At 41.4% G+C, this 27,173-nt stretch overlaps 1 protein-coding gene across 1 annotated transcript in view; it reads right to left on the bottom strand.

The window, feature by feature from the left end:
• Window positions 1-794: 794 nt before the first annotated feature.
• IRAK3 (interleukin 1 receptor associated kinase 3) overlaps window positions 795-27,173 on the bottom strand; it is a 62,525-nt gene continuing 36,146 nt past the window's right edge. Inside the window, exons 5-12 of the mRNA XM_024736547.1 lie at window positions 25,905-26,056; window positions 21,893-21,957; window positions 18,156-18,270; window positions 17,359-17,477; window positions 4,308-4,506; window positions 3,911-3,973; window positions 3,652-3,816; window positions 795-1,752 (exon numbers count right to left, since the gene is read on the bottom strand). Coding sequence (XP_024592315.1) covers window positions 1,231-1,752; window positions 3,652-3,816; window positions 3,911-3,973; window positions 4,308-4,506; window positions 17,359-17,477; window positions 18,156-18,270; window positions 21,893-21,957; window positions 25,905-26,056 — 1,400 coding nt within the window. The 3' untranslated portion in view covers window positions 795-1,230. The remainder of the gene's footprint in view (window positions 1,753-3,651; window positions 3,817-3,910; window positions 3,974-4,307; window positions 4,507-17,358; window positions 17,478-18,155; window positions 18,271-21,892; window positions 21,958-25,904; window positions 26,057-27,173) is intronic.

Consider the following 27,173-nt stretch of genomic DNA (forward strand, 5'->3'; position numbering starts at 1 on the left):
ATATAAAACAGAAATACAGAGACATTGCTACAGATGATACAAATGAACTTATTTACAAAACATAAACAGATCCACAGACACAGAAAACAAACTTATTGTTATCAAAGGGGAAAGGGGGGGTCAATTAGGAGTTTGGGATTAGCCGATACGAACTACTATATATAAAATAAACAACAAGGTCCTACTGAATAGCACAGGGAACTATATTCAATTTTCTGTAATAAACCATAATGGAAAAGAATATGAAAAAGAATATGTATATATGCGTCTAACTGAATCATTTTGCTGTACACCAGAAACTAACACAACACTGTAAATCAACTGTACTTCAATTAAAAATCTTTAAAAATGGAAAAAAAAAAGAAATTGCTATGGAAATGCTGATAAAGTGAGTACTATTGGCTGGAAAGATTAGGAAAGCTTCCTGGAGGATGGCAGTTATGGTGGGCCCTGAAAGATTGGGTAGGATTTCAAAAGGGGGAGATCTAGTAAACACCAGCAGTAAAGGCACAGAGTTGGAATCAAAGAAAAAACTGACCTAGGCCTTTATGACCAGCCATTTTCTTGGAACAAAAATGACTTGATTAAAATTTCATACATTCTATTCAGGATATAATAGTCTCTATGTAAAAGAAATTGTAATAATAGTCAATATTATATGAGATAAACTATCTTAAGAGTTTAAATACAGAAATACAGATCTTGGGCACGTCATGGCTCATGTTCAGATAGGCAGACTTGACAGAGATGAACAGAAATATACTAAGAGTTGATTGAAATAAGCAAAAAGGCAATTCTTTAAAAAGGTATGGTATCTATTAACATTTACAAGTTAGACATTTCTGACGACCTTCGCAAGCAAGCTAAACCAAAACAATGGAATCCAACTGAACTGAATGTACTTGGCAGACTGGAGGCTCTGAGGAGTCACGTGGATGCTGAGGGAGAAGACACTGGAATCCACTTCCATTTTGGTAGGTTTTGATTGTTTCGTTTGTCTGAAGTCAGAGTCTACAATCTTAAGTAATTCTGAATGGTTCTAATTTAGTCCAGGTTTGATCATGAGGCAATGATCGTGCTAAAACAAAACTTTAAGCCACTCTGTTCTACAAGTTGGAAGGAATGGAATAGAATTGTTCCGATCATTGATCTGCATTACCCAAATTCACCATCAATCGTCCTCTTGGCGCTACCGATAAAGACAATGTCTTCCCAAGATGAGACCTGTACTCAGGTGCCACAGCAATACTTGCTTTCTTTATCTTCTGGTGAAACTGAAGCCTTTTTGGACTGTTCACATTCATTCCAGGAAAATTCAGAGGAACAGCTAGCCTCCACTGGCATGCTCCTGTAGGAATGCCCTGGAACTTCCGCAGAAGGGTCCATATTCACACCAGAGGCCCCCAAATCCTGGGATGGAGCTGCATGCTTTGGAGACAAACTTTCTTCACAAGCGGAACTGGGCACATTGCTAGGGCCCTCAATCCTCCCGCTCCCTGTCTTTCTGTCAAAGCCCAGGAATGTAACCTCAGACTGGCTGCATTCAAAGGGAGTTTTCTGAGTCACTCTCCCTTTTCTCCAACCTTTATCAGGAGGCAGCGATGGATTATTCTGGTTTTCATCATCTTCCACTGGAATACTTGGTACATTATCGAAGAACAGAGGAGAAGGACTCCTGAAGGACTTCAAGGATGTGGGAGGATCTTCCGCAAAATACAAGCTGGCTTGAGTACTTTCAAGAACAGTTAGGACCTGATTAACCAAGAAGCCAACACACATTGGGTGAAGTCTGAATAACCTCTCCTTTTACCTTTTTTTTCTGTCTACCTATTAAGGAATATTCTCTTATTTTCATGAAATAAATTCAACTATAGAATTTGAAATGCAAAGAAATTAAAGATTAGCTAAACTCCTTCATGTTAATAAATTAAGTGACTTGAAGCAAAGTAGAAAAGAAATTGATTATCAAGAGACCTGACTTTATGCCTAGATTTGCCACCAACTACTTTGTGACCTTAGATGAATCTCTTATCATTTTTTACTTCAGCCTTAATATGTGGAGGATTGGAAGGGGTCAGGGGATGGTGAACCCAATCTATAGTTCTCAAATGCCAGACTACCTAGGGAAGCTTTCTTAAAAAACAGATCCCCTAGCCCCAACCTAAAGATGGTCATTCAAAAAATATGGACATGGGGGCCCAGGGATCTGTATTTTACAAGCTTTGCATATGCAGCTGAATTGAGAACCATTAACCTGATATAAAATAACATACATTTACACACACACGTAATTTAAAAAATACATATAGAGAGCTTTATAATTTACAAAGTGTTTTCACACACTTCACCTCATTTAACCTGCACAAACATTAATATCCTCACTTTATAGATGAAAAGGCTGAGGCTCAGAAAACGGAATCACTATCGCTAGCCAGTAAGGAGCAGACCTGTTGCCTGACCCCACGTCTTCTGGCTCCCAATTTCACGTTCCCTCCACTATGTATCTCAAAGCTCCTTTCCGGGCCCAAGATTGCAGGTCGCACAGCTCTTACTTGTGGTGTCAGGCCTAGAACACAGCTCTCCTGACTCCCAGGCCAATGGTCTTTATATTCTGATTATGTCAACTCCTTGTTTAAAATCCTTCCATGGCTCTACAATAGACTTAGGATGGAATCCAAATTCCTAAAATGGAATTCATGTCCCTCGATCACCTGGAACCTCCTATTATTTTAAACACGTCCAGCTTTTGCTCTCCACCATCCCACTTCCATGGTGCTAGACAATCTGCAGTCTTGGTGCCAAGGAATCCACTGTACCTCTGAGCCTTTGCAGGTGTAGATTCTCTCCCTGGAATGTCCTTCCATCTTTAATACCTAAATCCAACCTGTTCTTCAGATCATAGCTCAGCTATCGCCTCCATCAAGAAGCTTCCTTGACTTCATAGGCTGGGACGTATTCTGACTCTACGCTCCCATCTATCATTGCGCTTATCTTCTGGTACCGAAACTTCATGTTTATAGATCTGACTCTCCCTTTGAACTGTGAGCTGAAGGGCAGCAATTCAGTATCTTGATCACTGTTGTATCACCAGCACCTAGTCCAAAGTCTGGTACGTGCAAAGCAGGTACTAAATATTTGTTTATTGTAAACAAATAAATGTCTAGATGATTAAATTGATGGACAGATGAGTAAATTTAAAAATCAATAAGGGAAATACATGATGCATTTTTTAAAAAATTTGGCCACACCACGCAGCATGTGGAATCTTAGTTCCCCAACCAGGGTTTGAACCCAGGCCCTGGCAGTGAAAGCGCTGAGTCCTAACCACTGGACCACCAGGGAATTCCCGTATGCTTCATTCTTAATGGACCAGATCTCTTCACGAACGTTGAATAAAATATTCTCTCCAAATTAGTCACATGTCTTTTCATTAAATTTTTTGTGGTTGCCCTGGTCCCACCCAGTAATTCCCTCTTTCAGAGTACCAAACGATATGACTTTCTGATCTGGAAAAGCTATCTATTAGGTGAGAATTCTCTGTTGAGAGCTGCATTTGTCTCATTGATATTCACATAGATACACAATTTATCTAATTTAGATTTTCCATGGTTCCATGGACTCAGTTTTTAATAAAACCACGGGTATACGTACTTCATCCATCGAGGGTCTTAATTTTGCCCGTGTTGCCGCACACTGGCCTGCCAAAGAGAACAGCTTGGCAGAAAAATTCCGAGGACAGGGATGTACTTTCTTATCTAGAAATGAGATACATGAATCGAGGCCTCTCTTCTCCAGCAATTCTATAAGGAGATCCCTCTAGGAAGAAAAGGAGACAAACTCATCACTGAGAGCTCAGAATCTATCCGGAAAGTGACCAAGAAATGGGCACAGAGATGAAGACAATTCTTACCAGCTGGATATGCTTTGGCTCATCTAACACCACTTTACAACCTGTCAGAACTTCCATTATTACCTACAAGGAACATATAGAAAGTCAGCTACATAACATTAATATTATACACATAGTAATAATTACTAAATTATTATAAATATTATTAAAATATTACAAATATTAAATATATACACATAATTAGTTGTGACTATTAACCTCAATGCTGAATACAGTTCATTCTAATTAATGAATTTACATTTCATTACTTGATTGATTACACAAAATTAATGTATAAGACAATGAGTAACAGAAAATCAATAGGTCTAAAAGCTAAAGCCTTTAAAATAATTCTTGGAATTTAGTGTATTCTTGGCAACAAACTCTTCTACTTTGTTAACTGGTAGTTGGTACTTACAATTCCAAAGCTGTAGACGTCTGTTTTAACAGAAAGCTTGCCCTGTCTGATGTACTCTTCTGGCATGTACCACAAATGCTTACTGCTGCTGCTGGTCATGCTTAGGACAGAGCTCTGAGGTTCTAGGTGGGGTCGGATGTGTGCCATGGCAAAATCAGTTAGTTTGGGTTGAAACTGATCATCCAGAAGTATGTTCGCACTGAAATTGTGATCAAGGGCAAACAAGACAAACACATCATAAAGGTATTTCGAAAACAGGACACGCTCACCATTATATCTGATCAATTCCAAGTAAAGCCGTATGTTATTTTCCATGAACTTTTTAAAGGACATTTTCTCATTTTTCTTAAAGTATAAATCCAAGTGTTGTATAAAACCTAAACCAAAATCCTGACCTAGGAACAGCAGGCATTTCAAATTTACAGGCACGTATATGGAGTTGGTGGATAAGGCTGATGCTTTGTCAACAGGAGAAACTAAAGTTAACCAAAGCAGCTTTCCTTGTGTTCTTCTTACATGCATGTAATGAGACCATTAACTGAGTTTTAATCAGATTATAATTAAGTGTCTGATGTGCACAGGGCTGTGTTGTGGAATGCTCGGCTTAGAGCTGCTGCTTTGCAGTAATTTGAGGAATCTTTGGTAGCCCCTGCCTTCCTAATAACACTATTCCGTTGTTCCACCTCTATGGATTTTTTGTCTTTGAGTCTTTTTTAAAATATAAATATCTGCAGAGGCAAAGGCAAAGTGCTCAGAGTCAGTTTTAGCTGCTTGGCACATAAACACCTCAAAAGTCACTTAACATCTTAGCTGAGAATAAGCAGCAGATTCTTTTATCTCTGAAGGGTGGTCTTAGCAGGGGTGGGAAATGATAAGCTTTTCACAGGGCACACACCTGGGAGCAAGTCCCAGCTCTGCCTCTTCCTGGCTCTGTGACTGCCGGTGGGTTACATCACCCTGTAAGCCTCAATGTCATCTTTCCTCACATGTGAAATGAGGAAAAAAATAGAACTCACAGAACTGATATGAGGCAGATAAATAGCCTGGCGTACAGTAATGCTCAATACCGGTAGCTGAGATGAAGATTAGCAACCCCTCATAAGACAGCAGATGGATACTGATAAAAGAAGCGGGTGGATCGTGAGAAAGCCATCTACTTTTCCACTTTACTTAGGGCTTTCTAGAGCTTGCTTTTCATCCCCTGAAACCAAAGCTTCCACCAGTAGGCCTGCCCATCCAAAATGCCACATGGGATATTTGTAGTAAAAGTGATAATAGCTATAGGATACGAAGAAGAAATTCTTAGTCTAGAACAAATATTGGATCTTATGAAAGTTCTAGAAATTCTTGCTGTCCCTATACAAGTAGGCCCACAGGCAGACCCTAGTTCTAAGGTCTGAACTACAGGTCTTATTATGATTCAGAGTATTGAGTCCTAGTTCTATTTAGAGGACTTGATGCTAATGTCTTGAGAATTCTAGTCCAGACTTTGTCTAGGACTGAGTTGACAACAGACAAAATGATGGGACTCCCCAAGGCCCTTTAAGGATAGAGAAAGGTGTGCTCTAAACTTTATTTCACTCTCCCTCCTCTAAAGGTGGCAGGAGAGTTTCAAGGTCCAAAGAGCCCACCTTGTCCATAAGCTGAGGGCCTTTACCTGTTGCGTGATCCTTGTACCTACAAGGAGAAAGTCAGAGAAGGCCTGGCTCTCTAGACTTGTGTCAGTAAGCACAGTCCTCATTATTCTCCTTGCCTGGTCTTTTCTCCCCCAGATATTTCAAACCTGGCAGCTTCTGAGGTCAGATGGGGTCTCACACAGCACCATCTATGTTACTCCTTACCTGGTCTTCCACTTTCTCAGCTGGAGAACAGCGGTAGCTATCCTGAACCTCTGAATATGAGGAATACATTAGAGCCAGATCCTACCTTCAACCCAGCTCTAGATAAGAACAGACATTTAGCTCTTAATGACTTCTTCCATAGGTGTACACTTCACTTGTTCAGATCAAGGCAGGGGCTTCCAGAGATGCCCTGATCATTTCAGAGTCCCGGGGTATTTAATGCAGGAGTTTGCCAGGTGTGCCAGGAGGTGAGGTGGGCAGAGAGTTTCATTAACTCTCATTACCAGGACCCAAGCTTCTGCCCCCCTGCCCTACCACTGCCCCCCACCCCGCTTTATTTCAGCATAAGAGGAGGACAGCAAAGATCTGAATGCCAGATCTTCAAGGTCAAACATCTCACCCTCTTCTTCCTTCACCCTAGCCTTGAAGATGGTATAAAACCATAACTTAAAAGAGAATGCAAAAAGCTGAACTGGTGAAACAGAATCCCTGAAGAATAGGTCTTTTCTAAGTACAAAAGGAAGAAAAGAAACACCACCACTCATAATCTAATCCATTTATTTGATCCTCAGAAAAACTGGGGAAGTTTTCAGCAACTGGTGACTCATGCTTCTGTAAGAGTTAGGCAGAGGTGAGCTGGGTAACCACAGCATTACACAGCGTTACACAATAAAGGACTTTGGGTTACACAGAGGACTTTGGGTCAGTGAGAAGCCATCAATAAGAATGTGAAATTGTTCTAGGGCACTGCATTTACACTTTGAATAATGAAAGTGTAAAGACAAATCGTTTACCAGCAGACTTTAGTGTACAACATAAATTTTGAGTCCAGTGATTTACTCTGTTCTAAATAAAGGTTAATGGTAGCTGAGGAAGAAGGATGTTCTCTTTTAGGAAAGTGGGAACTGCAAAAGGCCCTTCAACAATCAATTGTACCTGAATTCTTTCCCCTCCTTCAACCTCAAATAGAATGTTCAAACATAAGGTGCCTTCAGCTACCTTGCAGGTCAACTGAATGCATTCACCCTACAGGAGTAAAAACAGACTAACAAAACAAAGACAACATAAAATAACTAAAATCATGTAACAACAGAATGCAACAAACAGATGAGAAACATCCAATGGCCCACGCCTTCAATTTAGTGCTTCTACCACCTATTTCTTCTCTTCTCTCCCACAAGGCTACTTACTGTAGCAGAGAGACCACCACCTCTCTAGATAACTCTTCTAGCAGAAGGACTAGTAGTGGTACATTAAGGTGATGGGGAAAATCCCACACAAAGTGGTGAATTTGTATTCTGATTCTGGGGATGTTACTTCATCTCTCTATTGCTAGGGGTCTCTAGGACAACTCTTTTTGGGTACCTTCGGCTCACGTTGTCTCCTAATTTAAAGCTGAAGCCCTTGGGCCTTAAATATAAAGCAAGATGATACACCTAGATTGTAACGCAGGATCTGAATTTAAGTGCAAATATGTTTGACATGTAAGCGCATGACTGGTTTTTAAAAATCTGTATCTATATTTTGATTTTAGGGGGAGTTGTTTGTGCTCTGTAGCCCAGTCCCTGGATACCTGGCAACTCTCAGGAAAAGTCTAGACTTCACTTAATTGGCCCCAGAGATAGAGAGCACCCAACTGGCTCTCCATGACAGCCTGAGGCAACAGGACAGCTTGCTGTCTGTGTCACTGCTGTTGCAACACTAAGACACCCCTCACCAGATGAGGGAAGACCCAGTTTCTCCGACAACCTGCAGATTACTGGAAAAAGGCATACACACCCTCTCCCACTTCAGCATGCAGTGTATCTGGCCTCAAATGATGCGAAGCTGAAACCCTTAATGCCCCTCTTGGATTATACAGCTTTCCCTTTCTTTCCCATTGACCTAGGCAGCACTCAGAGACAGTATTATGGCTTGTTCTTGCTTTATTGGTGTCTTGTGAGTCCTAGGCCCAGACGATAAGGGGTCTTCCTCCTTTAAATGTGAAATTTCGTCTCTGACCAAACTAGCACAACTTCCCTGAGCCTCAACTTCCTTGTAGGTAAAAAGATCTGATGATGCTTACCTCACAGGATTGTTACAAGGACTAAATGAGAAAACATAAGCAGAGTGCCTGATGCACAGGGAGAGCCTCGAAACATGCTTTCAAGGATGTAGTCTGGCCACTGTCCAGCCTATACCCACCACCTTACCTTAAAATCCTACAGAACTTGGTTAGGTGTCTCTAAAAGTTCAAGGACACCAATTTGATGTAACAAAGGTACAGAGGGTTGCAGGATAGCCCTGGAGATCTGAACACCCTTGGGTTAATCAGTTTCCAGGCATCAGTTGTGTTTCAAAATAGTTCCAGAGAACTTCTGGAAGAACCTGACTAAACTAATATTCCCAGATATTTTAAGACCATGGAGAGAAAAATATACATACTGTTTGGTATGTATGTGCACATGCATGTATGTATTCCTTATAAATAAATGAACACTGGGGTTTAGAGACAATATTGGTAAATAAAATAGGGAAAATTTTAATTTACGTAATATTTGTTTTGGCATTCCTTAGAAAAAACAAACATATTTGGATATTTTAGAAGAAGGCAGGCACCGGGGGGGAAATAGGAAAAATCTGAAGAAAATTGCTATATCTAAAATGTCTCTGAAAAACAAAAGTAGGTTTTTTTTTGGCGGGGGAGGGGGGGTGTCATCAGACTGGGAGGAGACTGGTTAATTAAACCATCAATCAAACAAACATTTGCATTCCCTGCATTTTCGGTCCCTGCGGAACGCTGAGCTGGAGTCCAGTGGCCTCGCCACACACATCAGGTCTTGCGGTAAAGGCAGGAGGAGCTTGGGCCCATGGGCAAGGGTGACACAGTCACAATGAAGGAGCCCATGTGTGGCTGCCCACCCTCCTTCCCAACTACTCAGTCTTTCTAGTCCCTCACAAAGGAAATTCCCTACGTACTTACTAGGCCATATATATTTGATCAATGTCCATTTTTTAAAAATTCATTTTTAAGCAGATGGCTTCTTCCTTCCTTTCTTTCCTAGACCACCTCCCTTGTATGAAAGACTGTTTCACTTGGCAGGAGACACACGGCCATACCATAAGAGAACATGATCTTGTAGGAAACATTAGAAATGTTCCCCAAGATTATCTCCTCACTTTGGCAACATTAACAAGAATGAATGTCTGGGATGAAAAATGCCAGGGGTAAAATGCATTTCAATTTAAAATCATTCATAAATGTGAAAACAGTTAAGCTCGCTAAGGAATAAGATGGAAATAACAAGAAGGTTTACTGCCTTCAGATGCTTTTATGTGATCCCGTAATTCAAACACTTCTTCGTTTTCCCCAATAAAAATGTGAGGGTCTTTCGCCAAGAACAGAGACTTCAACTCTTTAGGATTCTTTTCTTTCAATCCTTTTCCTCCTCAAATTCCACCATCTGGAAATGGATTTTGTTTTTATAACATTCTCTTTGCAGAGTTCAAATTACTAAGACATTTTGAGGGTAACTAAACCAGCAGACTTCTTGAAAATACCTTTGAAATGTGGTCTCGGCTTCATCCTTGGTATTCTGCAGCTGTGTCCTTGACAGTGTCTTCCTTCAAAGACCATTTCATTTACTCTCCCTCTCTGCTTGCACAAGGCAAAGATTCCGAATGCAGACCACCAGGCCTAATCTCCCCCCACAAAGTCGGCCGCCTGCTGCCGTTTTCACTAGGAGTCCAAGGTCAACATTTCCAAATTTGCACGTACTAATTATGTTCTCCTCTCCTGTCCCATCTCCCTGCCTCTGCTGATGAACCCGACATGCTCCCAGGAGTCCCAGCTAGAAAGGCTTAATTACCTAATAAGAGCATGACTGTTGGACCCACACAAGCGTGGAACCCACCTCCTCAACCCATCTACAGATATGTGACTGAGGCAGGTTACTAACCTCTGGAAGTCTCAGCTTTCTCCTCTGTCAAACCAACGAACTTGATAAGACCAAACGATGCGTAAACTCAGTCCCCTGGCTTTCACTGAGCTCCCTAATACGTCTGCAGCCTATCAGCCACGCTGAAGGTACTGACACTTAGCAGTGCAGTCAGGATAGACTGGGCTTACTGCTGTCTGGGGGCCTTCTTTATGCTGCTCCCCTTACCTGCAAAGTACTCCCTCCCACTTATTGTCATCCAAATCCACTATGCGGCTTGATTCACCTCCTCCATGGAGTTTCCACTCGACTGCTCTGAACTCCAGCGGCCCTCCTTTCTCCAAGTTCCTACTGTACACCCTGCCCTCTTCGATTTGGCACTCCCTCCGAGACCAGCGTCTGCTGTTTACAGAAGCATAATGCTGAATCTATAGAAGATACCAAGTAAACATCTGATCATCTAATCAGTTTGTAAATTAAGAGAATTTGAAACCGTAAGCAGCCTTAGACCACTGGGCATAGGGCAGGTATGTGGCCCAAATGTGGCCAAAACATCCTCCCACGTTCTTGGCAGACATCACTAACTGAGTTCAGAGCCACCCACCCCAGATTCCCTTTCGACAAGGCACACGGGAAGTCATTACCAACCAATCAAAGATGGAATGTGAGACGAAACAGATTTGTCAGCGCTGCTAAAAGTATAACCACTTGTTTTCAGATGAGGTAAATGAGGCCCAGCTGGTTGAAATGACTCATTCTATGCAAAACAGCTTACACTAAAGCCTAGCCCTCCTACTTCCCTGTCCGGTGTCCTCTCGATTCACTATAGTTAACTGAAAGAAACATCTCTTGATTCAGCTATTCGTAAAAGATCAAGAAACTGTTGATTACAAGGCAGAAAGGAAATTAATTTTATCCCTTCTTCTCTTTAGTTGTATATAGATCATTCCGGTGCCAAAATAACGGCTAATGGGCGAGTCACATTTTGGTGCAGCGCAGAGGAAGTTCTAATAATTAGAGCTGCACCCAAATAGAGGTCTAACAATGTGCTGTGCAGGGGTCCAAGGACAGGTCAGATGAGATACCTGAGTCTCCATTAGGTGGGAGGAACTAAACTCACTGCCAAACCCTGGGCTGTGCTTCACAGAGATAATCTTATTTCATCCTCACAACCCTGGGAAGAAGTACAGTGGCTCTAGTTCCACATAAGGAGACTGAGCCTCAAGGAATTGAGTCATTTACCCACGGTCCCACCGCTGGAAAGTAGTAAAGCTGGCGTTTGTACTGAGACCTGGGAGACCCCAAAGGCCACACCCTTAGGCAGTGACAAGAGACAGGGGCAGCAATGAGATCACTGGGGTGGGTGCTGGAAAGGGGGAGGGACAGGGAAAAGACTGGGGAGGGGCGTTTCTGGAAAACAGGCAAGTCAGAACTCTCCCTAACCTGCTCTAGGGTGAGCAGGTGTCTGGAGGTGCCTCCTGAAACATATCTGAGCTCACCCTCACTCGGAAACTGATCAGGGGAAAGCTTGGCCAAGATCTAAGAAAATGTGGTGTCATGTCATTCTCCAGCCACAACCCCTAGATTTGTAAGTACAGAGCACAGTACAAAAACAAGCAGGTGAAATGGCACAGAATTTGAAAGCAAGAAGAGGTCCAACTCGAGATTATCCCACTTGGCTCTGATGTACAAGTGAGAAAACTGTGGCCTGAGAGTGGGGGGCAGGGCCTGGACTCGAACCCAGACTTCCTGTGCTCTTTCCACGTCACCCCCGTGACAGCGTTTCATGTTTCCCAGACAGAAGGTGCTGCTCGTACTTTGGGCACCAGGCTGCTGAAGGATAACCTTACAATCTTCATTTTTTAAACTATTTTTAAAACAACGAAGGTGTGAGATGATCAAGCTTCTTTGCAGACAGAATTAATTACAGAGAATGAAAAGAAATTTTGGGATATCATTCAGCAACTAGAGACTCCTTCTTGAAATTTCTGATTCCCTGGTTTGAGATAGAACGGTCTGATGCTGAGTTATTATGTTTCTAATAAATTTTATTTTTATTATAAGAGTAGACATAATCCTTAAATAAGAATTTAATGTCCAGTAGAAGTAAAAAATAAGCCATTAAATGAAAAGCCATAGTCTCTCCATCTAATTAAAGCCTTATTGATATTTTGGTATGCTCCACTTTTAATCTTTTTTTTTAATTCCTGAAGTTGTAGTTCTACAAGGTTATAATTGTGTACTGCTTACTATTTCAATTTGGCTTTTTGCACTGTCTCTTTATGTACACTGTATGTTATCGCATACTATTAAAAACAATATTTAATAATGTCAAATGATGTACGATAAACCTTCGGTGAGTCATCAGTCTGAGGCCCAAGTGCAGAAAAGAAAAGAAAGGTTTTCCATTTCTCACTTCAACAAAAACAGAGCCCTGACTTACTCACAGAAAAGGTCACTGTTTTAACACATACTGAGATGTCCTTTTTTGAGCCAATTATCAGGGCTGTGCCATAAAATGACATCTCTTCAAGAAGCTGCCTTTCCTCGCAAAGAATAAGAAAATTAATATGACAAAGGCCGAATAGTAGGGATTTCAGACGTCCCTGAAAGCACAAGGCTGTACACAGTGGGACCAAGAATCGGGGAGGCCCAAGTTTAAAACGGAGTAAAGGATTCATTTAAAAGAGATTCAGCAAGCGGGAAGAGATACGGGAACATATGTATAAGTATAACTGATTCACTTTGTTATAAAGCAGAAACTAACACACCATTGTAAAGCAATTATATAACCCAATAAAGATGTTAAAAAAAATAAAAATAAAAGAGATTCAGGAGGGTGATCTAGGTCAGCCAATTCACGTTTGGTCAAGACTGCAGGGGACTGAATGTCATTACCATCTGACAGATGTTCAGTGCCCTGAATGAAATGAGCTGGTCTCATTCCAGTTCCTAGAGAACAGGTGTGCACATCACCAAAGGAACGGGGGAAAGTCTACTGTTATAGTTGGCACTAATTAACACCTTTGCCGGCAGCCTCAGCAGAAAGGCCAAGAGTTCCGTGGCCGTGGAGGGGGCTGAATTGCTCTGAACAGACGGGGACACACTGATGAACCCTTGTGAAACCACAATTCTCAAATCAATGCCCAGAGCCCCAGAATTCCACACCTTGACACATGACTGGGTGGGTGTAATCTATAGACGGTTATGGTTGAGCCCTTGAACCCTCTGGAAAACCCAGAAAGGCAACAATCTGCAGCAGCCCCTTCACCAACAAAAAATAAAATAAAATACGCTGCTAGCTTCACTTCCAGCTCAATCCTGCCTCTTCCATGAAATTCTACCTTTCTCCGATCAGATCTCTTTTGCTACTCGTATCAATATTACCTGCTGAGCACTCTGTGTTATTTAAGTGATTTTATAGCTCAGCACATCCAGACAAACACCTGGGATACTGGTCTGAAAGATATAGCCTCCTTTTAAATTGTGAGACCACCTAAGAGACTTCAGAACCTTTCTGTTCCCACCTATACCCCAGAGAGAAGAAGCCTCAGAGTCCCTTGTAAGAGCCTAGCTTATCAAACCCAGGTCCTCAGCCTAGGAAGTGTTCAAAGCTCCATCCAGCCCTCTCCCCACAGTTTTCCTTATTTTTCTCCAGTCTTAGCTTTCATTATTCTCCAATCTCATCCTTTCCTCTCCAATCAACCAACTTGTCTTTTTTTTTTTTAAGTGTTTATTTATTTATTTGGCTGTGCCGGTGTTAGTTGCGGCATGCGAGATCTTTAGTTGTGGCACGTGGGATCTAGTTCCCTGACCAGGGATCAAACCCAGGTCCCCTGCATTGGGAGTGCGGAGTCTTGGCCAATGGACCACCAGGGAAGTCCCTCAACTAACTTGTCTTGATTTCATTATACACCCAGCATTTCTTTACTCTGTTCCCTTGAATAAATTATGCCTCCACCAGGAATATTCTCTTCCCTTCTTTCAACCAATCCACTGACAATGACCATTTCCTCAAAGATTTGGCTTGGAACTACCTAATTAGAATTAGCCTTCTCAGACCAACCACACATTAGGCATATATAGTGTCACACCATATATTTTCTGTGTTTTCACTATCGATCTGATCACCAGGTTGAAGCTTCCAGGTCAAGACTACGATGGTCAATGTCTTCCCCCAACTGTGGTCTAAGACAATGCTCTGCACACAGCAGATGTTCCATAAATATTTGTGAACTAAAATGAATGTGATTTGCAAAATGTTCAATAAACATGTGCTAACACAGAAAAGATTTTTATTAAAAGAGAACTTAGTTTGTAGGTCCACTTTTCAAACGCAATAAATTGATGATAGAGGTAAGGGCTATGGACTGAATATTTGTGTCCCCCCTTAATTCCTATGTTGAAATCCTAACCCTCAATGTGACGGTATTAGGAGGTGGGGCCTTTGGGAGGTGATTAGGTCATAACGGCTCCCCTCATGAATGGGATTAGTGCCCTCATAAAAGAGACCCCAGAGAGACCCCTCACACCTTCCACCAGAGAAAAGACGGCCATCTGTGAGCTCTCACGGGACACAGAATCGGCCAGGGCCATGATCTTGGATTTCCCAGCCTCCAGAACTATGAGAAATAAATGTGTACTGTGTATAAGCCACTCAATTTACAGTATTTCTGTTACAGCAGCCCAAACGGACCAAGACAATAAGTAAAAGGGTGATAAGTAAAAAGGCTGACCGGCCAGAATATCTCTTAGCCTCTGCCTCTGCTACTCCTACCGCTTCTTGACCATTATAACAGGAGCCACCATTTAGTGAGTGCATCCTCTTTGCCAAGCACCGGAAAGACTTTCTGCCATTTAACCCTAAGGGGTAGAAGCTATTATTCTCTTATTAGCACTTCGCAGGAAAAAACCTGAGGCGTAGAGGAGTCAAGCAGTTGGCTCAGAATCGCATTTTAAAGCCAGCTTCTTAAACCAGAGCTCTCTGATTTAAACAATTGTGGATAATGAACTAAGAGGACAGGATGGCAAGAAGGTGGGGAGGAAAGTACAAGAAAAAGAAAATCATTTGGTCACATTTTGCAGAGTGCCATGCAGCCGACTTCCTCCCTAACTGTGGCGGCTGCAGTGGTGTGGCCCCATCCTTCCTTCCCGATCCAGGGAGGCACTCGGTCCCCAACAGGCAGGCGTGGCTGCTGAGGGCTCCCAGCTGAGCCCCAACCTGGGAATTGCTAGTGGGAGAAGGGAGCTGCCTCACCCCAATACAGCCCCACTCAGGGCTGGCTGGATGCAGGGATGACAAAACCCAAGCACCTTGCCTCATTTGGGGATAGTTTCTAAGGGCCACCCCAACTTCAGCAGTGCCCGTGGCATCTGCCGAGGCCTCTACTTCCATATCCCAGCGCAGCTTCTCCAACCGCCCAATTCTGTCTTCCTCCTCCTTCCCTTACTTTTGTTATTCCCGAGAGCATTCTCAAAAAATCCCCCTGCAGGCAAATCTCTGCCTCTGAGCCTACTTCCTGGGAACTTGCCTGAAGACACTTGCCAATCACGAGAAAGCAGAAATGAGGGTCACAGCCTGTGCTCCGACCTAAAAGCAGGAGAGGCGTGCTGGAGGGGCACATGCAAATCTCCCTGCCCAGTGTCAGCTGTGGGAAAGCCTTGTGACTCAGGCAGAGCCGGGATCCTGATGTTCCCTTTGCTCTGGTCGGTGGCCTTCCTTGTCCCCCTCTCCCATCAAGTACCAGGACCTCCACACTGTCTCCCTTCTCATCCCTCTTTCCTATCAAGCTCCGCTTTCAGGAAAGGAGGTAATGAATCAGTCACACAAAAGGAAAATGTTTAAAATTAATGGATTACTTCATGGGATTAAAAATAAGTTCAGGGCTTCCCTAGTGGCGCAGTGGTTGACAGTCCGCCTGCCGATGCACGGACACAGGTTCGTGCCCCGGTCCGGGAAGATCCCACATGCTGCGGAGCGGCTGGGCCCGTGAGCCATGGCCGCTGAGCCTGCGCGTCCGGAGCCTGTGCTCCGCAACGGGAGAGGCCGCAACAGTGAGAGGCTCGCCGCACACAAAAAAAAAAAAAAAAAAAAGTTCAAGCCACTTTAAACCAAAGAAAGAATATGTATAGCAAAATTCCAGGTATTTATTTATCTATCTACCCAGTTAGAACATATATTTAAGCACCTACAGTGCTGAGCTGGCTGAGAGCTGAGTGGAAGAGGGAGGTTCCACTAGGTGGAACCTAGTGGTTGGTTCCACCGACCGCTGAGACTTTCACTGTCCATCTCTGTCCCGGGCCCCATGAGGGCGCACAAATTTTACACTGATTCCACGGGCAGTTGATGAACTGCCACACTGAGACAGGAGCAGACGCCTACGGGTTGTGTCCCCTCCACCCCACCCCCACCACTCCCGCAGGACAAAACAAAATCTAGAGTCTTTTTATACGAAATTCACTGCACCAGAAAAACAAAGTAAGCAATCAGTTCCTCTTTGGTTCAACTTGAAGGCGCACTTAAAGCTTTTCCCAAGATACTAGGTGATGGTTCACAAGAGGCAGAGGCTTTTAAATTCAGTCTCCTCTGCTATTCAGCAAAGGTGTATTTACCTACTTTGAGACAGGTTCATGATGAAGGGCACACAGGAAAAATGCACAGCGGGGTGCGGTGGGGGGGTTTGCTACAGGGCATACTCTGTCTGAATCATCCTTTACGTCTGCTGAAGAAGAAAAAAGACGGAAGATGTTGCTTCTAATCTTCTCACGTGTCTCAAAAATGAACACTGGGATTGTCGCTCAGCTTGTCACAGGTGAGTACCTACAGCTAGGAGGCAGCGGGCTCAGCGGCATGGCAGGAGGCTGGAGACTCAAGGAGGAAGGATTTAAATTGCCCATCACTACTGTCATCTTGTGAGGAGTCCCTGTATAAGCTACTTAACCTTTCCTGAGACCTCAGTTTCTTTTTTTAAAGAAGTGAGATGAATACAGGTTCATTTCACAGTTTGCTGTGCGGTATAATTAATAAAATACACAAAACTGTCTATCCTACACTGTTCATTAATAATTCCCAAAGATAATACAAACTCTCCGATTGGCAATATAAGTGCAGCCTTTAAAATTAGGTAGACATGTTTTCGTTAAAAGGTAAGATTTTTAAATACTTCAGTGAGATTTCTTAACACGTTACACACACACCAGGGAAACTACAGACAGAAGATAGGGTGAAGTCCGACTCATCCATGATGATGAAAGGGGCCTTCAGCTGTAACCTACAGCTCTGGGATAATTTACCTTGATATACTGCCACAGATGACGGAGCACGGTTCCGTGTTGTGCAAGTACTGAACGGCTTTGGTTGTTCCTATTAATATACTGATTCGAATGTGCCAAGAGAGTGGGGCTGTGTCACCCTGAAAAGACAACAGTAGTTGGTTTGGTTGTATTTTCTGAGTAAAAACCAATGAACGCTAATGAGGAGGTGGCGAGAGGGGGTAAATGAACATTGTAGTTTACCGTAACTTATTTTTAATTCAAAATAGGTTTCCCTCTACTACCAACGCTGGTTCTAGGCCCCTTTATAGGCAATGGAAATACCCAATAATTTTAATATTATCTTAATTGAAATATGGCTAATAAGATGTTGAAGAGTTCACTAAACAAGATTTTAAAATTACTGCGGCACAACAGACAACAGTGTGGGTAACTGAAAATAATCCGTTTTTATTCTCATCTTAATTGAAATTTAATCAATTTGGAATCAGTTTTTAAAACGTATCTTTCAGAAACATCACAAAAGAGAAACCATGGCATTTATTCAACCTCGTTCCTTCTCTTTGAGGTGTCTATCACTTTTATGTCTATCCTTTGTACTGAATGGTACTTTGCGTAAAGTTATGCAAATAAAAATTATCTGAGAAATAAGGGTAGTTGATGTAAACTCATTTGAGACATGGTATCAATGAGGAGTAAGGACCCAGCAACTCTTCTGGCCACCATGTTGCACAACACACAATAGCTCAAGTATTTCAGCAGCTGCCTCAGGGCTTTAGAGGGTCAGAGTATCAGGCAGAGTAATAGATATAACTTACTACACACTGTAATCTGTCAAAAAGTGATCCATTTCTCATATACGGATAAACCAGGCAAAACTTCTCACTCTCTGTAAAATATGCAGCCAACTCCAATATGTTTGGATGTTGGAACCTTGAAACAAAAGATTTTTTAAATCCATCAAACTGTTTATTCAAATAGGAAATGAATAACACTGTTTTGGGGATGGTAGGGTGGGCTGGGGAATAGGTATAAAGCAGAATATAAATTTGGCCAAGAGAGAAGGAATTTCAATGGACACATGATACAGATTTGCCTTCCAAATTGGTCTAAAGCGTTCTGACAGATATTAGCCAATATCCAAATATAAGACAGACATCTTAAGAAAGTAAAGAGCTCTTAAGATTTGGGGTTTGGGGAACTTTACAACAAATAGAAAACAATATTTGATATTAACTTATTTTTATCAACATGAAACCCAATATAACTTATTTATTAAAGATAATACAACTGAAATTATCCATTTCATTGCTTCAGGTATACATGTGTAACTAAAATCTCCAAAATAGAAGAGTTCGGAAGACTGTTTTCATTCATCCATTTACTGAATGCTACCATGTCAAGTGCTGTACTAGGCCCCAGTCACACAGTTAAGAGACATCCAGTGCCTTCAGAAAGCTTGTATGGTTACCTGAAATCCATGTGACTAGTAAAGTTTGATGCTGAAAAACATATCACTGATTTTTAAATCCCAGAATTCTGTGTCAGTATCGTATATATTTTTCAGGTTCTTTTTTTAAAAAACTCTTATTTCTTGAGGGCATGTGTCATCACTGTGAAAACCAATGGAACCCAGTAACAGCTATGAAATATAAAACATGTGAAATTCACCACACATACCGTGAACTCAGCTCAATTCAACAATTATTTATGGCACACCTCCTATGTCTTAGGCATGCCCGGTGATATTAAAATAAATAAAGCTATTTTTCCATAAATGGTGTTATATATAAAACCCTATTATAGGGCTGCCCTGGTGGCGCAGTGGTTGAGAGTCCGCCTGCCGATGCAGGGGACACGGGTTCCTGCCCCGGTCCGGGAGGATCCCACATGCCGCGGAGCGGCTGGGCGCCCGTGAGCCATGGCCGCTGAGCCTGCGCGTCCGGAGCCTGTGCTCCGCAACGGGAGAGGCCACAGCAGTACACATTTCTTCAGTAGCAAAACTTACCTATAAAACACACGTGTGTGTGTGCATGTGTGTGTGTGTGTGTATATATATATATATATATATATATATATATATATATATATATACCTTCTGCCTCCCTCTATTCCTTCTTCCTCAAGAAAGGCAATGTGTGTGTGTGCGTAAGTATACATACATAAACACATAATACAATCCCTTAAGTAGTTCCCTTAATATTAAACAAAAAAAACTCATCCTCAGGTCTCAGCTTAGACGTTACTTTTTCCAAGACACCTACTCTGCCGCCCACCCGCCTCCCCAAATTAGCATTTCCTCCTCCCTCAGTGCTCTGTACTTGCTTGTCTTATTATTTAACTTACTGAAATGGCCTGTTTGCCTGTGCACTTCTCCCCTAAACCCACTCCAGACAGTATGTTCTATGAGGAGAAGCCTGCCTCTGACCTATTTACTAGCAAATGTCTGAGAAGAGGGAGATTGAGTATGATTCAGGAAATAAACTGGATCTTGTTAAAAAAAAAAAAAAGTATGCTCTGCCTCAGTTTCCTCATCTACAAAATGGGGATAATAGCAGGACTCACCTCACAGGATTGTTGTGAGGATTACAGAATTAATACATGTGAAGTACCTGGTATAGGGCCTAAAACTAAAGAAATATTAGCAATATAAATGATAATGATGGCACACCAGGAATATTCAATGTCATAGAGTTGTTAATTCTCTCTAAAGTAATACATAAATGCGTCAGCAGAATAAATCCAAATGGATCAGATATACAAATGTAAAAAATGAAAATATAAAAGCACTTGGAAAAAATTGCATAATTATTTTAAAACCTCTCAGTGGGGAAGGCCTTTTAAACGATAATATAAAACCCAGAATCCATAAGAGAAAGTATAGATTAAATTCAACTACATGAAAACTGTTTTCACATGGCCAAAACTAGAATAAGCAAAGACAAATGAAAATGTGGTAAAAAATTATTTGTATCTTGTAACATAAAAATAGGGCTAATTTTCTCTAATATATAAAATGCTCTTACAAACCATTAAGAAAAAACCCAACAGCCTAATAAAAAAATGGGCAAAAAACATTAACAGATATTTCATGGAAAAGGAAATACATCTCAATATATGAAAAGATTCATTCATCATAGAAAAAGAAATTTAAACTACACTGAGAAACCATTTCCACTTAGCACATCAGAAAAAACTAAAAGAATAAACGCTATGTTATCAAGAATATGGGGAACCAGGCACTCTAACATATGACTGGTATAAGTGTAAATCCATACAGCTTCTACTGGAGGGCAATGTGGTAACATGTAACACATACAACCATTTGACCCTATAATTTTATTTATGTGAAGCTTTCTTAGTTTTCTAAGCGATATTAAAACTTAGATAAGTTTTCCAACAGGTCTGAAATAACATATATAAAAGGTTTCTTGTTGCAGCATTTTTTTCTTAAGTAAAAGATTAGGAGAAATCTAAACATCCATCAGTAGGAAACCGGTTGATTACATTACAGCACGGCACACAGTGGAATACTAAAATGAGCAAAGTGAACAATGTATGCATGCTACCTCTTGTGTGAGAAGAGGAAAGTAAGAAAATAAAATACATATATGCTTGCACATAAAATATCTCTGAAAAGATATACAGGAAACTGATAATTCTGTTGCCTTTGGGAAAATCAGCTGGGTGGCTGGATGAGAACAGTGGAAGAAAATCTCTTGGCTTACCCTTTTGCCCTTTTGGAATTTTGAAGTGTCTGAACTTATTATTTATTCATAAGCAAAGAAATAAAGTTTAAATATAAAAACCTTATTACAATTTTGGTTTTAGTTTTTTGTTGACTAAATGATATATTAAGTGTTTATACTTAGCCTCTAACATTTTGATTTCTGGTCCTGGGTATAAACGGAGAAGGATTTAGGAGAATACCTCTCTCCCCCCAATTCATGTATTGGTTTAGAAAACATCTGAGAAGAACATTTTCTGTTTGTAAAGGGTGATGACTGAACTCTATAGGGTTAGGGGCCTTCAGTGAGACAGGTTGCACAGCTGCAGATATGAATATATATGAAAACGAAGTCATTTTAGTTTGTCTCCAAGGACTTTCAAGTTCATGAATGAATTCCCAGAAAATAATGTGCACATCGAAAGCACTTGATTTCTTTGCCTAAAACTCTCTTCCAGAAGAGGTTTATATTGATGAAACAGTTTCTTGACTGGAATGTCTCTAAGAAAGGGGGGAAATGGTAAAATATATACAATTCTAAAGTTCTAAGAATTAGTTTACATTCAGTCATGTTAGTCACACATGATTTAACCCATTTCCTTGTGACAGTTTCTTGTTAAAATATGTTCAAGTGAATTATGTAAATGGTCTACTTTAAAATGTATTCCAAGGAATATACTAAAGCAGATGTCAAAATTCTACCCGATGTTCTAACATCCAACCCACATTTATTACATGCCAACCATGCCAAGCTCTGTGCTGTAGAATCAAAGATGAACAGAGATGAAAACCAGGCACAAGTGGAGAAATCCAAAGCAATATACTCACAGCAGTAAAACTTCAAGCTCAGATAAAAAGCTCTTCCATTGTTTCTTCCATTGCATTTTTTTCTCCTAAATATCATACAGAAACACAAGAAAACAAATAATGAAAGGATCTCTCTATTTCTGGGATTCTTACCTAGGGTCTATAGTCTCCCTGAAATTAGACACTTTATGGCATAAATGCATATGAACATTTTTCTGGGGAGAGGATCCTTAGCTTGCATCAGACTTTCAAAAATCCATTAACCCCAAAACAGATTTCGAACCACTGCTTTTGAATTAGCAGTTTTTCATGAAATGTATCATACTGCTCTATTTTATATTCAAACCCTTTCACCATATTTTGTACACATTTACATGAATTCAAAAATATGTATTCAAAGAAAATCCCATGACAGAAACTCCCCACTTGATCTCAAAGAAACCTGGTTGTGATAGCTGTATTCTGATTAGAATTGATTTCAATAATTTGGCATTTATGACTTGGGTCATTTGGCTGTTGGTTCAAGTTTACCTTTGTACTAATTTTGAAAAAATGGGCCCACTAGGAAAATGAAACATATAACTCCTTACTTCAGAGAAGATTCAGAAGCTAGCAGAGCGCCTGACATATGAATAAATTAATGAATTCAGTAATATTGTATGGAGCACCTCCACTGTTCTTGATGACTTCATACACCTGACATCGTTGCATGTCTCTGAATCTCAAATTCCTAACTTCTACCATGAAAGGGTTAAAGTAAGTGTGCTCCAGTTATCGTTTGCAAATTGCTAGACAGGGCAGAGTTCTTTTTTGTTTTTGTTTTCTTTTTAAATATTTATTTATTTATTTAATTTATTTTTTGGCTGCACTGGGTCTTCGTTGCTGTGCGCGCGCTTTCTCTAGTTGCTGCGAGCAGGGGCTACTCTCCGTTGTGGTGCGCGGCCTTCTCATTGCAGTGGCTTCTCTTGTTGCGGAGCACGGGCTCTAGAGCGCAGGCTCAGTAGTTGTAGTGCACGGGCTTAGTTGCTCCGCGGCGTGTGGGATCTTCCTGGACCAGCGGTCGAACCCGTGTCCCCTGCATTGGCAGGCGGATTCTTAACCACTGCGCCACCAGGGAGTCCCATGGCAGAGTTTTTAGAGCTCTCTGTCCTCAGGAACAAAAGGAGAGAAATCCAACAGGAATCCTGGAAACTATTTTCCAAGTTAACCGAAGAAGTCAGAAACAATAAACTAGTCTAACAAATCATTTGCCAGGACCACATTATGAGAATTTACATTTTAAAAAACCACTGCCCTGGGAGCGAGTGGACTGGGTGTCAGGCCCACCTCTAACACTCATTATTTGTGACTTATTGTCACCAAACCTCCCTGGGATCCTCGTTTTCTTAATCTGAAAAAAGTGAAGGGGTTAGTTTTTGTGTTCATGCTACCCTAGCACTCTTGCTGCTCAAAGTGTGTCCTGTGCTTCTCTGGGAGCTGGTGGTAAATGCTGAGTCTCAGGTCCCTACCCAAATGTGCTGAATCAGAATCTGCACTGTTAAGATCCCCAGGTGAGCTGGATACACTAATCTAACACACCTAAGTACAGTTCCCAGCCTCAGTCCCTCTGAGAAAGGTTACCGAAATGAAGGTCTCAATGTTACAAAACTACATTTCTAGTAAAAAATGTTCTGTGGTTAAGGCTTCATTAAATTATCTCATTTTTCCTGATGTGTATGTGTATGTGTGTGTAGGAGTTTGTACAATCTCTAGGTCTTGGGTAACTTTGTTACCTCCTGCCTTTTTACTAATACTGAATAGCAACTAAATTCATGAGAACAGCCTATGTGCTTCATTCAATTCACCTAACAAACATTTATTGAGCAACTACTATAGGCCAGGCTCTGTAATACAGCATTGGGATACAAAGATAAATAAAAGCTCCTTAAAGAAAACCATCCAGTCCACTGGGAGAGGCAGATGAAGAAATCAATACTATGAGACAGTGGTATTTTCCTGCGACTGTACAGAGGAGGGTCACCAAAACCATCCTGGAGGGGTCGGAGGCAATCAAGGAAATGATCATTGTCTTTGGGACAGAAAGGGCAAAGACATCCCATTCTGAAGCCAAACCCCTGGAAAGAACACTCCCAAGAGAGAGTGTGAGTTGGTGGCAGCTGCAGAGAGAAGAGGAAAGTAGACGCATGGAGTCTTTGGGGAGGTGGTCCTGGGGCTCAACCAGAAGAGAATGTACAAATGGGGCCAGGGACACACCGGCCCTAAGAAGCAGCCTTCAGTTAGGACACCTCTAGAGTAACCACATTCTTCCTGTTGAATGGTTATAACAATAGATTGTTTCATTTCTTCATTAGACATTCATCTTCTCAGGAATCTTGAGATGTCTATACAGAATTAGTGGGGCAAATGCAGTTTGAGGAAATGGACAAATTGGGTTAATAATTTTTTTAAAGAGGCCCCGTAATCTAAGCTGCAAAACTGGAACCACCTCAGATCCCTCCTTCTCCCCTATTTCCCCAGCCCTGTCTAACAGATCACCAGATTTGCTCCATTTCACCTCATCTTTCAGACATAGTACCCTCCCTTGCCATCCCCACTGCCTCTGCCCTGGCTTAGAGCGGTTACCAACACTGGTCACACATCTGAACCACCTGGGGACGCCTACCACCACCACTACTCTGACCCAACCAGATGCTGCAGAGCTCAGTTTTTAAAACGCTTCCTGGGTGATTCTAATATTAAACTGGAGAATACAGGTTTCAGCCCTATCCACTTCAGTTTACACATCTGAAATATCCCTCTGCCAGGTCTTTCTACCTCTACTCTAATTCCTGCCGTCTTTCCTCCAGTGCCCCTGCCAACTTCCAGTCCATCATCTGACCGGTAATCAAAGTGATACTTCAAAACACAAATCTCGTCCTTTCACTCTCCTACTTAGAAACCATCCATGGACTTCACCTATCTTTCCAGTATCATCTGATGCCACTACGTTCCCACCCTCTCACGCTAAACTCTACTCCACCAAACGAACTGGTCTTCGTGAGTGAGACACAGGCGTTCATGCATGTGCCTCTAGGCCTGGGCACCTGCTATCTCTTCCATCTAGAAAGTACTTCCCTCGCTGCCTGAGAAATTCTCCTTATCCTTCAAAATCCACTTGAAAGGTCACCGCCTTTCATCCACTTTTCCATTTGTTTACTGAGGAAATGTTTACTGCGTGGTTACTCTGTGCCAGCCCCTCCTCTGCCTATCTTCTATGTGCTCCCATCACCTTTGGGGCAAATCTCTGCTAAAGTGCTTATCACACTGCAATTTAACCGTTTCTTTACCTGGTTTCCCCATAAGACTGGGAACTCTTGCAGAATGTAACTATGCTTTATTCATCTCCACCCAACACGCAGCCCGTAAAAGAAGTTTAGTAAATGTTTATTGGCTGTTGACCAACAATGAAGAACAGCTCTTTGGGTATGCGTGTGCAGACCTATCTCCTCCTGACTCCTGCGTCGGACCCCCAGTAGCCTTTCTGCTTCCCTGGCTGTACTCAGCTGTATTCTAACCTCCTGCACCGATCACTGTCATGCTGCTCCTACCAAAGCCTCCTCTTTCCCCCTCTCCTGAACTGTGATTGAAGACGACGATTCATAAAGTAGCACCGAATTTCAGTCTGTGGCTTAGCCTGTGAAGCTGCCTGGAGAGGGCGCTGCCCATCCTAGAAAGCCAGGAAAACTGGAGCAGACCAGCACAATCCGACCATCTTAAGCAAAGTCCCAATGGTCCTAACAATGCTTTTCAGAAAAGTCTTTCTCAGGCCATACATCTGGGGAGGGGAAGGATTTAACTTCCACATTCCTGCAAGACAGGCATTCATTTCTCAGTCATTTCTCCAGTCACCAGAGGTCATATATCTTATTTCCATTTATGAAATTTTATTTTCAAGTATACCTCCTTTCAATGTTGATGAAAAATGACACATTTTAATGTGAAATATGAGCCAGTAAATGGAATGGATATCCTGTGATAGTAATTCTTTCCATACCTGTTTAAATAATTTAACGGCATATGTTCGGTTTTGGATTTCCACTCTGTATACCTCAAAAATTTCCCCTTCTCCGATTAAAAAGTCTTTGTGGAAATTTCTGGTTCCTTCTATGACATTGTGAAAGCTGATGGAGGATTTAAACAATATTCCTTAGGAAGGAAAGTAGGGAGAAGATAAGTTACTTTTTCTCTTTGTAAGAATCAACCATCATTATAAAGAATCAAGACTTCCCTACTAGAAACAAATCAGGGCCCAGTGAAAAGTCAACAGAGAAAGGCCCAGCAGCAAAAACTGAAGCCCACCATGTGCTCTCTGTACATTTACTTGGGCCTGGCTCCCACCATCCCACAGAGCCAATGGCTTTTTAGATATTCAAACAAAAGCACTGTGATTCTATCACCTTTCCAAAGAGATCAGCCAGACAACTTAGTTGGGGAAACTTTTCCAAGACTGTTTCCCTGTCATTAAATCAACAGATTGCTGTTGACCCACTATGAACCTAAAACCAGTAAAAAAAAAAATTATAGAAGTGGAAATTTCGATATGACTAAATAATATTATTCTCCAAGCATGACTGGGAGAAACGTTTTTCATAAGCCAAATCCTCCAAATGGCTAACTAACTGGCTCAGAGTAAATCAGGAAGATGCTTCAGCTTTTAAAAAAAATCATCTAAAGCAGAGATTGGGAGGAAACATTTCAAAGGTAATCAAATACAAATTCAAATGGAAAAGCCTGGCTAAATGCTTCAGAGACCAATTTTGGCTATATTTACACACTTAGTCTGTTTGATTTAAACCTTTTTTGCTAAACATTAAAGGACCACAACCTTATCTAACTATCCTAATTCTCTTTTGAACCAAAGAAGCATCGGATCTAGTGGCAAAGATTAGGCTAGGCAGCCTTAAATAGCCACAAAAGTTTATCAGAATGATTCCCAGATAGAAGTAAATTATTCTCCCTGCTGATAAAGTAGGAAAGTTGGTGTGGAAAATAACTGATTTTCATAGTGACCTTCAGCACTGCTCTACAATCACCTCTAAAGATTTCTCTATAAGTGCTATGAAAATTTCTAAAACTGTATAAAACCCAACATAATTTTTAAATGTCTTCCTATGACACATAAAAATAGCAAATGTCATGAAATTCTCCTGAGACCACAATTATGCTCTTTACTGGCCAACAATTTTCAATATAACAATAATGTATCACCCATCAGAACTATGTGTCAGTCAAAATTGAGAATATTTTGATATCTATGAAAAAT

Source organism: Neophocaena asiaeorientalis, unplaced genomic scaffold (assembly GCF_003031525.2).
Source record: "Neophocaena asiaeorientalis asiaeorientalis breed wild unplaced genomic scaffold, Neophocaena_asiaeorientalis_V1.1 scaffold134, whole genome shotgun sequence".
Classification (NCBI taxonomy): domain Eukaryota; kingdom Metazoa; phylum Chordata; class Mammalia; order Artiodactyla; family Phocoenidae; genus Neophocaena; species Neophocaena asiaeorientalis.